The 12,473-nt window shown below is 49.1% G+C and overlaps 1 protein-coding gene across 3 annotated transcripts in view; it reads right to left on the bottom strand.

The window, feature by feature from the left end:
- Positions 1–12,473, bottom strand: part of Prkce (protein kinase C epsilon) — a 505,293-nt gene that overhangs the window by 33,822 nt on the left and 458,998 nt on the right. For all 3 annotated transcript variants that reach the window (XM_006986497.4, XM_042267318.2, XM_076559041.1), the window contains 2 exons: positions 6,783–6,921; positions 436–624 (listed from right to left, as the gene is read on the bottom strand). In XM_006986497.4, the coding sequence (XP_006986559.1) occupies positions 436–624; positions 6,783–6,921 (328 nt within the window). The remainder of the gene's footprint in view (positions 1–435; positions 625–6,782; positions 6,922–12,473) is intronic.

Raw genomic sequence — 12,473 nt, 5'->3', positions numbered from 1 at the left:
AGTCCAGGGCCCTTGAACACGGCTGGTTTTGTGAACGTGGCTGATCAACTTCTAAACTCTGAACTCTGGGGTGTTCTGAAGGGGAACAGAAGGCAGGACGGGAAGCCAAGGCTCCTGGGCTGTCACATGGCTCTGCCTTGGCCCAGCACTGTGATCTTGGGCAAGCTGACTGGTGAGCACACACAGAGACAGACAAACAGACAGACAGACAGACACACACACACAGAGACAGACAGACAGACAGACACACAGACAGACAGACAGAGAGACAGACAAACACACACACAGACACACACACACAGAGAAAGAGACAGACAGACAGAGAGAGAGAGACAGACAGACAGACAGACACCCCAGAGGGGGGTGGGAGAGGAAGAGGTGGGGAGAATACCCGTAGGGAGCAGAGCCCCAGGTGAGGAAGAGTGAGTGACTCACAGCTTTCAGGATGCTGACGGCCTCCTTGCTGAGCCAGACAGGATAGAGCACATCATCGTGAAGGATGGATTCAAACAAGTCGTCCTCATTGTCGGCTTCAAAGGGGGGCTGCCCAGCCATCATCTCATACATCAGCACCCCCAGGGCCCACCAGTCCACTGAGGGACCGTACTCCAACTCCTGCAGGATCTGTTCAGGAAACAGGTAGTGTCAGTCAAGGTCATTTAAGAGCCTTACCCCAAGCAACAGCCCCGCCACCAACTTTGACGGGAAGGTCTGCACCTTCGCATCCACACCTTCGCTTCCGACTTGTTCCACCACCACAGAGCAGAGCTGGGCTTTCCGAGAGGGAGGCCTACCTCAGCATCTCCAGGGAGGACTGAATGTGGGAAGCTAACAATCCTCTCTCCACAGTCAGCATCTACCATCTAACCTCTGGTGGAAACAAGAGTCAATTCCTTTGTGTGAATGCCAGCTAAATCTCCCGAGCTGCATTTAGGGCCACTTTCAAAAGGACAGAGCACAGTTTGACATTGAACTCCGGGGTAGGGAGCAGGATGTGAACTTCAAAAGGCAATGTTGAGAGGGACGTTCAGCAAGCTCAGGTCCCAGTTGTCACACACAGCTGGAGGGGAGGGCAGGGGCGGGTAGATGCTGATGGCCCAAATGGGAAGGAGACCAGGATCTTTTTTCTTTTCCTTTATTCCCCCTTGAGCTAGAGTCTTACTTTGTAGCACTGGCTAGCCTGGAACTCACTCTGTAGACCAGGCTGGCCTTGAACTCACAGAGATCCGCCTGCCTCTGCCTCTTGAGTGCTGGGATTAAAGGCGGGCACCACCATGCTTGGCTTGAACCAGAAAGCTGCTATTCCTTAAGTAGTGACAACACTAAGCTTACCCAAGCCGTGTATTCCAGAGAAGGAAATAACAAAAATGACATCTCCTGCAGCCCACCTGTTCTGCCCAGAAAGGACCACTAAGCCCTTGTCTAAGACTGTAAAGACCCATCTCCATCATTCCTCCTGGTTCCCCGAGTCTCACCAATGAACTTCTCATTTAGTGGACCCTATAGATCCCAGGGCCTGTCCTTGAGCCAACCTCATGAATGAATGTTATACCCATGGGCAAAGTCCAAGTTCAATTTAAGTTCTATGACTGTCTTTGAATTTTAACTTTGACAATGGCCACCCAGCCTTAGCAACGCCCCCTCTTCCCAGCCACTGCTTATCTGGCCAAATAGGTAGAGCCAGAGAAGTCACTTAGCATGAACCCATGGAGGACATGCTAACCAGCTTTCTGGAGCAGTCCCAAATTAAACAGAAAGCATTCAAGTAGATACATCGAAGGACCCTGAGTCCACACATAGTCTAGGGATGAAGTCTTTGGGATGAAGGTGACTGTGAGAAGCTACAGCTACCTCAACAGTATTTTATCTGTTTCCTCGGCACGTAGACTCTCTTGATCCAGTGGTCAGTGCAGGCTATCTGTAAACTCAGAACAATAGGCTGCACTGGACCGGGGCCCCAGCCAAAGCAGGGTCTTCCCTCACCCTCCTAAGATCTAGTGGTCAGCCTGGCTTGCCAAGTCTCAGTGGTGCCACTGGTTTCTTGTCCTTCAAGGTCACACCTGTGCCATGTCTCCTCCAGAATGCCTTTTCAGATGTCCCTAGCATGTGCCTGTCCTCCCATATCCTAAGGCCTTGCCTGTTCCTAAGGTTTGTGGGCACTTCCCTTATAGTATTTCAGTTTTAGTCATTTTTTTTTCCCACAGCCAGCTTTCTCCCTGGAACATCTGGAAAGTAGCAGAAAGTTATTCCCCACCATTTTCCAGAGTCTGCTCTTGTGGTCAGCCCATTCATACACTCAAGACACAGCTACCCCTTCACACCTACACTCAAGACACAGCTACCCCTTCACACCTACACTCAAGACACAGCTACCCCTTCACACCTACACTCAAGACACAGCTACCCCTCCACACCTACACTCAAGACACAGCTACCCCTCCACACCTACACTCAAGACACAGCTACCCCTTCACACCTACACTCAAGACACAGCTACCCCTTCACACCTACACTCAAGACACAGCTACCCCTTCACACCTACACTCAAGACACAGCTACCCCTTCACACCTACACTCAAGACACAGCTACCACTCCACACCTACACTCAAGACACAGCTACCTCTTCACACCTACACTCAAGACACAGCTACCACTTCACACCTACACTCAAGACACAGCTACCCCTTCACACCTACACTCAAGACACAGCTACCCCTTCACACCAACACTCAAGACACAGCTACCACTCCACACCTACACTCAAGACACAGCTACCCCTTCACACCTACACTCAAGACACAGCTACCCCTTCACACCTACACTCAAGACACAGCTACCCCCTCACACCTACACTCAAGACACAGCTACCCCTTCACACCTACACTCAAGACACAGCTACCACTTCACACCTACACTCAAGACACAGCTACCACTTCACACATACCACTGAGCCTGCTCCTGTGGCCAGCCCATTCATACACTCAAGACACAGCTACCACTTCACACCTACACTCAAGACACAGCTACCACTTCACACCTACCACTGTACACTGTGTGCATCTTACCCAGTGCATCTCTGAAGCTCAGGGGCTCAACTGATAAAGTGACCACTTCAACCATTTTGGGGTGGCTGGCTGGCTTCTGCACCTCTGTGGTTTGGTGGCTTGGCTATACGCAGACTGGGCGATGCTGTGGAAATGGCAGGGTGGCCTTATTCAGCCTTCCCAGGTTCCCTTGGAGCCTTGTTTTTAGTAAAAATCTTTTGTAAAACTCCTCTTGGGCTCAGCCCCAGTTATCCTTGGCTTGATCATCTTGCCAGCAACGGAGCTGGGAAGGAGGCTAGAGCTTTGCACACCCACGGGGGGGGGGGGGGCGGGGGGGGGGGGAAGAGTACCCGGTAAGGAAGCCAGCCCCTCGAGAGGGTCAAAGGTTAAAGCGAGAGAGAATAAGGCCTGATGGAACCAGATGTGACCCAGAGCTGACAGCCATTTCCCGAGGAGCAGGGGCCAGGTGTGGATAATGATGAGGGTTTGAAAGGTGCCAGAGGGGTGTGTGGTGGGGGTGGGGAGACAGGGTTTGGCAGAGCTGATCCCTTAGAAGGTAGCTCTGGTTTCAGAGCTAGCCTCGCCTACTTGAATAAAGGTGTATGCCTTCTGAAGCACTCCCACCTTTAATCCCATTAGAGTCTTAAAGCAGCCTGGTGAGATGGGCAGGGCAGGCATTAGGATTCCCATGGGAAAGACAGGAACCCAAGGTTTCAAAAGACTTCTCAAGGGTACACGGGGACATCCTGGGCAGGTCTGGACTCAACTCTCTGGACTATTTCTCATACCCCATGATATAACCCAATGGTGAAGAGACCAAGGAAGGGCGCTACCCCTGGCCAGGGAGCATAACTTCATTCCATCCTCCCACAAGCCCTTGTCAAGGCGGTCATACCTTCCTTTATCAGCTGTCATTTGCCCACCGGAAGACCAACATTTATGTGCTATTTCCAATGCACTAACAATTCTGTACAATGGGTGCAAGGACAGAGTGGGCAGGAAGAGCACACCCAAGAGTCCTGCTCCTGCACGGCTTTACATGGAGGTTGACCAGGCTTCTCCTTCACTGTGAAGTGTATCTTTTTCCTGGGCAGGATCCTTAATTATTGTCAACTCTTTGACCCTTGTGGCATTGGCTCACAGAGGAACAGGAATGGAAGCTTCTCGTGGTAAAGAATGAATGTAGAAGATGGTAAGGGTGTCCCAGACTCCTTCCTCGCCTTTATTTCTCCTTGCAGCGGTCTTGCCGCTATTCTTGCTCAGGGAACACATTAACAGAGAGGCTGAAATCTCTGCTTTTAGAAGATCAAATCTCCTAGGAGCACCGAGGTGCCGAACCCACAAGCCTCACTCCGGAGCTCTCCCTGGCCTCACTTGTGATGTCTGATCTGTGGACACATTGTTGACGGTCTGTCCTTCACCCTACCTGTTTATGTTGTTTGTTTTTTGCAGAAACTCTATCAATTCATACAGCATTGAGAATAAATTCTAACACCAGCACAAGGAATCAAAGGCAATGGACATTTTTCTTAAAGAAAAACCTCACCAGACATTTAATTTGTAATTGAAAGAGGAAGTATAAGAATTTCAGATCAAAGACATATGGGCTCAAATTCCAAGTAAAAGGCCATTAAAGTGGCTCCCACAACCCATGTGGATGCGTGAACCCTACAGGTGTTCTATGTCCACAATTAGTGAATGGGAGACCATGAAGTGTTCTGGAAAGGCAGCGCTAACTCCAGGAGACACAGACAGGGAAACAATATCTAACAGTATCACTCTCAGGACCCAGAGAGAAATATGCCATGTAAACAGTTACATTCTCCAGCTGTCCGGTTCAAGTTCACTGAGATGGGAATCTTTTAAATATCTTGTGACACAGTGTCTCAGGAAGCTCAGGGTAGCCTCAGGCTTCCCATGCAGCTGAGGATGACCTTGAACCTCGGAGTCGCATGCTTCCACCCCCTGTGCGCAGGGACGGCAGTCTCGCAGAGTCAGGATTGATTTATGTGGTCGTAGGTGTGCACTGTGAAGGCTAGGCTCAGCCTGTTGGTGTGTGCCTTGGTGGCCCGCCTTCTTCCTGAGATGGATGTGAGGAAGTCTCTCCTCCAAGGACACCCTTAGTTAGGAGGTTCATAGATCCTGTGGGATTGAGGTCATATTCCTGGCTCTTTTTATCCAATTTTATTCATCATTACAAGCTCTAATAAGCCATTTGCTCTATCTATACTATTTTAAAATTTTGTTATACTGATTAGAGCTCTGTGTGTGTGTGTGTGTGTGTGTGTGTGTGTGTGTGTGTGTGTGTGTATGTAGAGGTCACACGTCATGGTGGAGGTCAGAGGTTAACTTACAGTGGTTCCTTCTCCCATTCTACCCTCCAGTGTGTTCTAGGGATTGAACTTGGGCTACAAGTGATTTTTCTTGCTGAGTCACCTCACCGGCTCTCTAGCTATGCTACTTAAATCTCCTGAAAATGGTAAGATGTTGTCATCCCTTGGCTTTTGCTCAGGCTGAATGTCACATTCATTCATTCATTCATGCATGCATGCATTCAAAAGACTACCGTTTAAAACTTGTGTGCTGGACCCCGAGAGTGCCCGGACCTGAAGTGAAAACATAGGCCCTGCCTTGAGAGAATTCACAGCCTGGAGATATGGCCCACCCTTCTCCCCATGGTTCCCACTCTGACCCTTCCTGCTGTTTCCAACAATGCTCTCCTCATCCTCATGGTTAGAGGAAACTTAAAATGTATTCTCTGCAAGTCAATTTCTCAATTTCAGATGCTCCATGAAGCCTTCTCGTATCCTCGAGGTGTTCTCCTGTTTTAGGTACCTTTGTTCTGATTACACATGTGTTGATTACACATGCGTCAGTCACTGTCTAGACTCTCCTTTAGAAGAGCAATCAGAGTCTCAGTCAACTCTCCATCCTCATGTAGCTTTGTCTGGCAGATGCTCAAATAATGCCCAGTGGAAGGAAGCTTCCCCCCATAGACAATGCTTAACGAGATTGGTACCTCTCTCCCATCTTATGTGTCTCAAAACCATCAAATAGATTTAATTGTCTATGGGGCTATATGGCTAAGTATGAGTCACCTCTGCTAAGTACCTCTCGGTTTGGGTCAGACTGCTCTAGAAGGACACAAGCCAAAGAGACACCTCATGGTGAGCACACTCTTCCCTCAACTTTCACACAAGGTGCACACAAGGCAACCCCCGGTGAGGCTCACAGTGGACATCTCTGACCTTTGCTCACACTGCCCTCTTGCTCCATACACGTACCTACTTGGTAGACTCGCTACCTCAGTACAAATGACAAAGCATTCTGATTTTGCTACGAATACTACACCCAGTGAAGCCACTTGCCACCCTTTCAGTGAATTTCACTGTTCTGATTAGGAAGAAGTAAAAACTCTCTTGTAAGTCAACCGGTTTCTCTTAGCTTTCCCTCTAGTGGCAGTTATGGACTAGGATGGATGCATGATACTTAGTAAGGACTCATCCAAGCATGGGGACTAGCTTGTCATTCTCAATTCACCTATCTCGTCCTCACTACCTACCACCTCATTCTTCCAGAAAAATCACTAAACCATTTCCCTTCCTGTTTCTTACTTCTAGACTTTTTTGGAGTCTTCTCTTAGCATCCTTGGGTGACCCCCGGATGCATGGCATTGGATTGTTGCTTCAGCCCTGACACTGAGAGAGAGAGAAGCTAACTCCATACATGAGGCTTACCTCAGGGGCTATATAGTCAGGAGTCCCACAGAAGGTGGTAGTTGTCACGCCGTTCAGAATCCCTTCCTTACACATCCCAAAATCGGCCAGCTTGCAGTGACCTTCTGCATCTAGAAGGATGTTGTCCAGTTTCAAATCCCTGTAAGACAGGTCAAGGCCACATGGTTAGCCTCACACACACAACGGAGTCTTCTTGAGTTGGAGAGATGCACACACCCTAGGGAAATCGCCATTCAAGGGAGTCTTAGGGGAGGTTCTGACCTGCCTCAGTCTTAGATGCCTTAGTCTAGAGGCATCTCCCAGTTAGTCAACCTTCAACAGTACTTACAATTCCTCCACAAAAGATAGATCCTCTACAGCCTCCTGGTTGCATTAAGGTTAAGACTCCTGTCATTTAGACCCTGCTGTGAGAAAGGAGTAGGTCCCCTCCCCACATCCTTCACAAATGAACTAGCTTGGGGGACGCAGGGTGACATATACAATATCATTGAATCAGAGAAAACCACAAGAGTCTGAGCTGCTGGATTTCAGAGGGGGCAATGATGGGAGACTGGCATAGGCAATGAAAAGAACCAGGTCGGCAGCAGTGGCGCACGCCTTTAATCCCGGCACTTGGGAGGCAGAGCCAGGCTGATCTCTGTGAGTTTGAGGCCAGCCTGTTTACAGACAGACAGGCACAAGGACTACAGAGAAACCCTGTCTTAAAAAAAACCAAAGGGAAAAAAGAAAAAGAAAGAAAGAAGGAAGGAAGGAAGGAAGGAAGGAAGGAAGGAAGGAAGGAAGGAAGGAAGGAAGGAAGGAAGGGAAAGAACCAAGGAACAGTGGTCCTGGGGGAGGATGGAAGCTAGCATTTGGACAGATCACAAAGACAGAAACCAAGGGAGGTAGAGGTAAAGGTGGGGAGACCAGAGAGCAGGGTTCCTGAGAAGACAGGTGTGTTAGAGCCAACTTCAGAGAGCCTGGGGTGTCAGGAAGAGGGATTTGAAATCCATGCTGAGGGTGATTGAGCAGGAGCATGGTGCCTCTGTGGGTAGCAGGCGAGTGAAATAACCTAGATCCAGATGTTTCTGTATAGGAGAGGTAAGAGTCATAGGAGCAGGCTGTCCTCAATCACGATGGCTCCCTTGTGGCCCTTTGTAACACTCCAGGATTCTGAGATTTCTTATCTAAAACCTCGAGTCCTAGATAAGAATTTTCCCACCACCCCTGGTGTCGGGCCTCAGAAGAATCTAAATATGTGGTTGGAGGTTCCCACTCTGTGCCTCTCTCAGCAGCTACTTTGGGCTGATGAGGTGGGCCATGAAAAGAAGGCCTCTTCCCCTACAAGCAGAGGTCAGGAAGGTCCATGCTCATGTGCCTGCTGGCATCTGAACTTGAGCTCCAGCCATCCCATGGGACCCAGACTGGAGTGGGGGTGGGGCAGGAAGTACTTCTGGTCCTGCCTGTGTTGTTTCTGTGACCCCGATTCTGCTTACAGCTGGGATTCCTTGAGAAAGTAGAAAACACATAGAAAGTGCTTCTCTAAGCGAAAGCTCCCCAATTACAGAAGAGTGAGCCCAACCAGCTGGGCCACTGGGGCTGGGTCCTGACCCTGACCCTGGCACTGAGTGAGGGCAGGGCTCAGCTCTGGCTGGGCTGGGAAGGCAGGGTTGAATGTCGGGCTGGGATCCAGGCAGCCAGGGTTTCATCACTGGCTGTGGCATAGCCCTGTTATAGTCACCTTGCTGGACTGGTCCCCTCTCTGTCACGTTGGGATCACACACTGTTTGTATGCTTGTTTGAAGGACTAATGGGATGAAGTATGTGACAGTGAAAAGTCTTTATTCGACAAATTTCCTTCCTGGAACATTCGAGTTGGAAGGACCTGGAAGGTCTTCCAGAAATTTCATTACGTGGAATGTGGGGCCCCCGGCAGAGGCAAATATTCCTCCATGCTGTGGTACCCAGAGCTGCCTCTACAAGGTCTACCTGGCTGCCACAAAGATCATGACAGCAAGGACTGTAAAACCAGTAAAAATGATGCTTCTGTTCGAGACTACGTTTACCTGCCCACCTCTGGGTTTCCAAGTCCAGCATTCTTGCTTGGAACGCGAGTTCTGAAGAGCATGCTCTACAGCTAAGCATTTTCCACCCTTGTAGAAGTACAAAATCAAAGCGGGGGTGGGGGGCTGGGGGGGGGGAGGGGAAGGTAAGTGATGGCTTTTAGGTGACCAGGGTCTCCTGCTCCAAAAGCTGCTCCCTTGGCTCTGTGTTACTCTCCTCTGCCCCTCTGGCCCTTTCAGGGCCAGCCACCACCTTAACTAGATAAAACACACACACCCTCGTCCCGCGCCCGCCCCCCACCCCCGCCCCATGCCTGCTCTCAAAGTCCCAGTTGAAGCCTTTGTTGAGCCATAGAAGGGACTTATAGTTCTTTTAACTACACTTTTTTTCATACAATATATTTTGATCATGGTTTTTTTCCCTCCTTCGACCACTTCCACCTCCTTACCCACCCAACTGTACCATCTTTCACTTAAAAACAAAAACATGAAAATCAAAACCACCAAGCAAAACTACAGTGAGACAAAAAACAAAACAAAACAACAACAACAAAAACTAAAACAAAAAACAACAACGCCCAAATAAAACAAAACAGAAATAGCATTGAATTCCTTTCATGTTGGCCAACTACTTCCGGGCATGGGGCCTGCCCTGGAGAATGGTTGATACTCCCAGCGACACTCGGGAGAGAAAACTGACTTTCCCTCTGCCAGGGGGGACCCATTTCAGATAGCTTCTTGGTTAGGGGTGGGACCTTGAGTCCACTTCCTCCTCTCTGTGCTGGGACCTGTGCATGCTGCCAGTCTCTGAATTCATCTGTGCACCGGTCCTGGTGTGTCCAGAAGACACGGTTATCTTGAAATAACCCGTCACCTCTGGCTCTTACAATCTTTCCACCTTTTCCACATGGATCCCCGAGCCCTGGGGGGTGGGGGGAGCCGATGATGACATCTCACTCAGGATTGAGCGCTCCACCATCTCCCACTCTCTGAATATTGTCCAGTAGTGGGCCTCTGTGTTAATTCTTGTAGGCCTGGCTGTCCTGGAACTCCGAGATCCTCCTGCCTCTGCCTCTTGTGTGCTGGGATTGAAGGCGTGCGCCACCACCGCCTGGCCTCTGCATTCATTCTTATCTGCAGGAAGCAGCTTCTCGGATGTGGGTTGAGGGAGGCACTGGTCTACAGGCACAGCAGTGCGTCATGTGGGGGAGAGTCTAAAGGTTCCGAGCCAGTCCAAGTCTGGCTCCGACGTGCCTCAGGTTGCCATGTGGAACAATTTAGGTACCCACCGGGCCGCACCCTCCTCTCACGGGTTTCCGGCTAGTTAGGGACAGCCCCTCATTTCTTCCCCGAAGCCTGCTTTTCTTTCTCTAGTCCACTCCTCCCTGGCCTCCGCTTCCTGCCCTCTCTTCTCCTTGGGGAAGAAGTTGACCCAGCTGCTGTAGGATATGAGCAAGTCCTATGGGCGCCCTTGGCTATGACCTGAATTGGCCCTAGCCAAAACCCTCCCACCCGGTAGCCACTGATGTATGCATCCTACCTCTGGCCACTTCCTCCTGCTCCTGTTCAGACATTTGAGTTTTTGAAGACTCTTAACTTTGCACACAAAACCAAACACAGAAAAAGTGAGTGCCTTCTAGTCTTTTCTCTTGGGACAGAAGGTTTAGAAGACCCCCGGGGAACCAGGCTGACTGCTAGTAGAACACCATTCCTCTGGAGGTCTTCCGTCTCATCACAAAGTGTTCATCCCTCTGGGGAAAGCTTGTCTGGTGCGGGGTTGTCAGGGGAAGCAGTGTGTGTGTGTGTGTGTGTGTGTGTGTGTGTGTGTGTGTGTGTGTGTGTGTGTGTGTGTTGGGGGTGGGGCTTTAGCAGATGGGATCCCCAGGGAAGTCAGGCCATGCCAGCTAAGGGAAGAGAGAGGATGTCTTTCCCCATGAGGAGGAGGGGAGATGGATGCTGGAAGGGAGCAGTGGAGGACAACATGATCTCTGTTTCTTCCCTTCTCCTCTCCAGCCATGGCCACCCCAGTGACAGCTTTCCACTTCCCAATCCTGCCCAGGAGCCTCTCACCTGCAGTTTTTAGTAACGCTGACCCAACCGGAGTCGGAGGCCTCTCTAAGAGGAAGGATTGGGAAAAGTGGAGCCTAGCTCTGCCTTCTCAGAGGTCCAGCTACAGGGCAGGGGAGGGGCTGGGGAGGCAAGGGGGAGTCTTTCCTCCTGGAGAACTCCCAGGCACTCAGTACCTAGCCTAACGTGGAGCAAGTGTTTAGCAAGCATGACTGATAGCTTTACAGAAAGACAATTGCCCAGGTACCGACCCCATCTTCTTAGCCCCCAAACACAAGGGCACACCCACAGTCTGGGACTTTTTTTTTTTTGGTTTTTCAAGACAGGGTTTCTCTGTGTAGCTTTGTGCCTTTCCTGGAACTCGCTTTGTAGCCCAGGCTGGCCTCGAACTCACAAAGATCCTCCTGCCTCTGCCTCCCGAGTGCTGGGATTAAAGGCATGCGCCACCACTGCCCAGATAATCTGGGACTTTTTAATTGGTCTTTTTTATTTTTATTTTTAAAGGATTAAGGTCATTGTTTTAGAATAAAACATTTAGTACCACCCCTTTCCCTACAGATGAACCAATATGATAATCTTTACTTACTCAATTTATTGCTAATCTAATTCATTTCATGTTTGCTTTTTCAGTAGATCATATGCCATGTATTCCAAAAAACAGAAACCTGAAATGTGCTAGGGCAGACAGAAATAGTCCCTCTTTGGGCACAGATTCCCCAGTCACCCTTTCCTTGCTGACAGGTAATTAGTTTGTGTTCATTTCTTGCATACCCTGTTGGTCATGCTTTATACATAAATAAGAAAGTGTGAATACACGTTCATTTTGCCCACTTTGAACAGAAGGGGCACTTTCCCAAAGAATATCTTTTTTAACTTGGCATGTATTAGAGATCTTTCCATTGGACTCATTAGAAAGCTTCTTTGTTCTTTGTTTATGGCAGTCTAGTGCTCTACCGTTTTTTATCGAGGGACATTTAAGACACCCCTAACACTATGCAATTACCCACAGGGTTGCTGGGAACAGTCTCATGCATGTGACATTTTACATCTATGTCAAGGAACTGTATGCACTTCCTAGATGCTTCTGAATTTGAAGCAAGAATGTGGGTTTGGGCTGATATCACCAAGCTGCCCCATTAGAGGCTAAAACATCTAACCTCCCATTGGCATAGATGACGGTGCTTACCTCTCGACATTCTTACCAAGCCTGCTTTGCCACCAGATGCAGTTGTATGCTAGGTTTAAATCGTATCTTACTACATTTAAATAGTATCTTACATTTCGGTAGAAGTTTGAGCATTTGCTTTCATATGTTTAAGAGGGAACTGTAAGTGTGTGTGTGTGTGTGTGTGTGTGTGTGTGTGTGTGTGTGTGTGTGCACACTCACAGGCACATACTTTTTTTTTCACTGTGGCCTTTTTTTTTTTTTTTTTTTTTTGCTGATTCTCAGGAGCCATTTCCATTAGGACACAGACGTGGTGTAGACTACAATCTACAATCTGCAAACACCTTTCCTCAGATTATTACTTGACTTTGGATGTAGCTCATGGAGTTTTTACTAATATTTATTTTTTACACAACT

The sequence above is a fragment of the Peromyscus maniculatus genome, chromosome 22 (assembly GCF_049852395.1).
Source record: "Peromyscus maniculatus bairdii isolate BWxNUB_F1_BW_parent chromosome 22, HU_Pman_BW_mat_3.1, whole genome shotgun sequence".
NCBI classification, from domain to species: Eukaryota; Metazoa; Chordata; class Mammalia; order Rodentia; family Cricetidae; genus Peromyscus; species Peromyscus maniculatus.
Note: the sequence above shows the minus strand (reverse complement) of the source record. Positions and strands in the feature narration are given on the sequence as shown.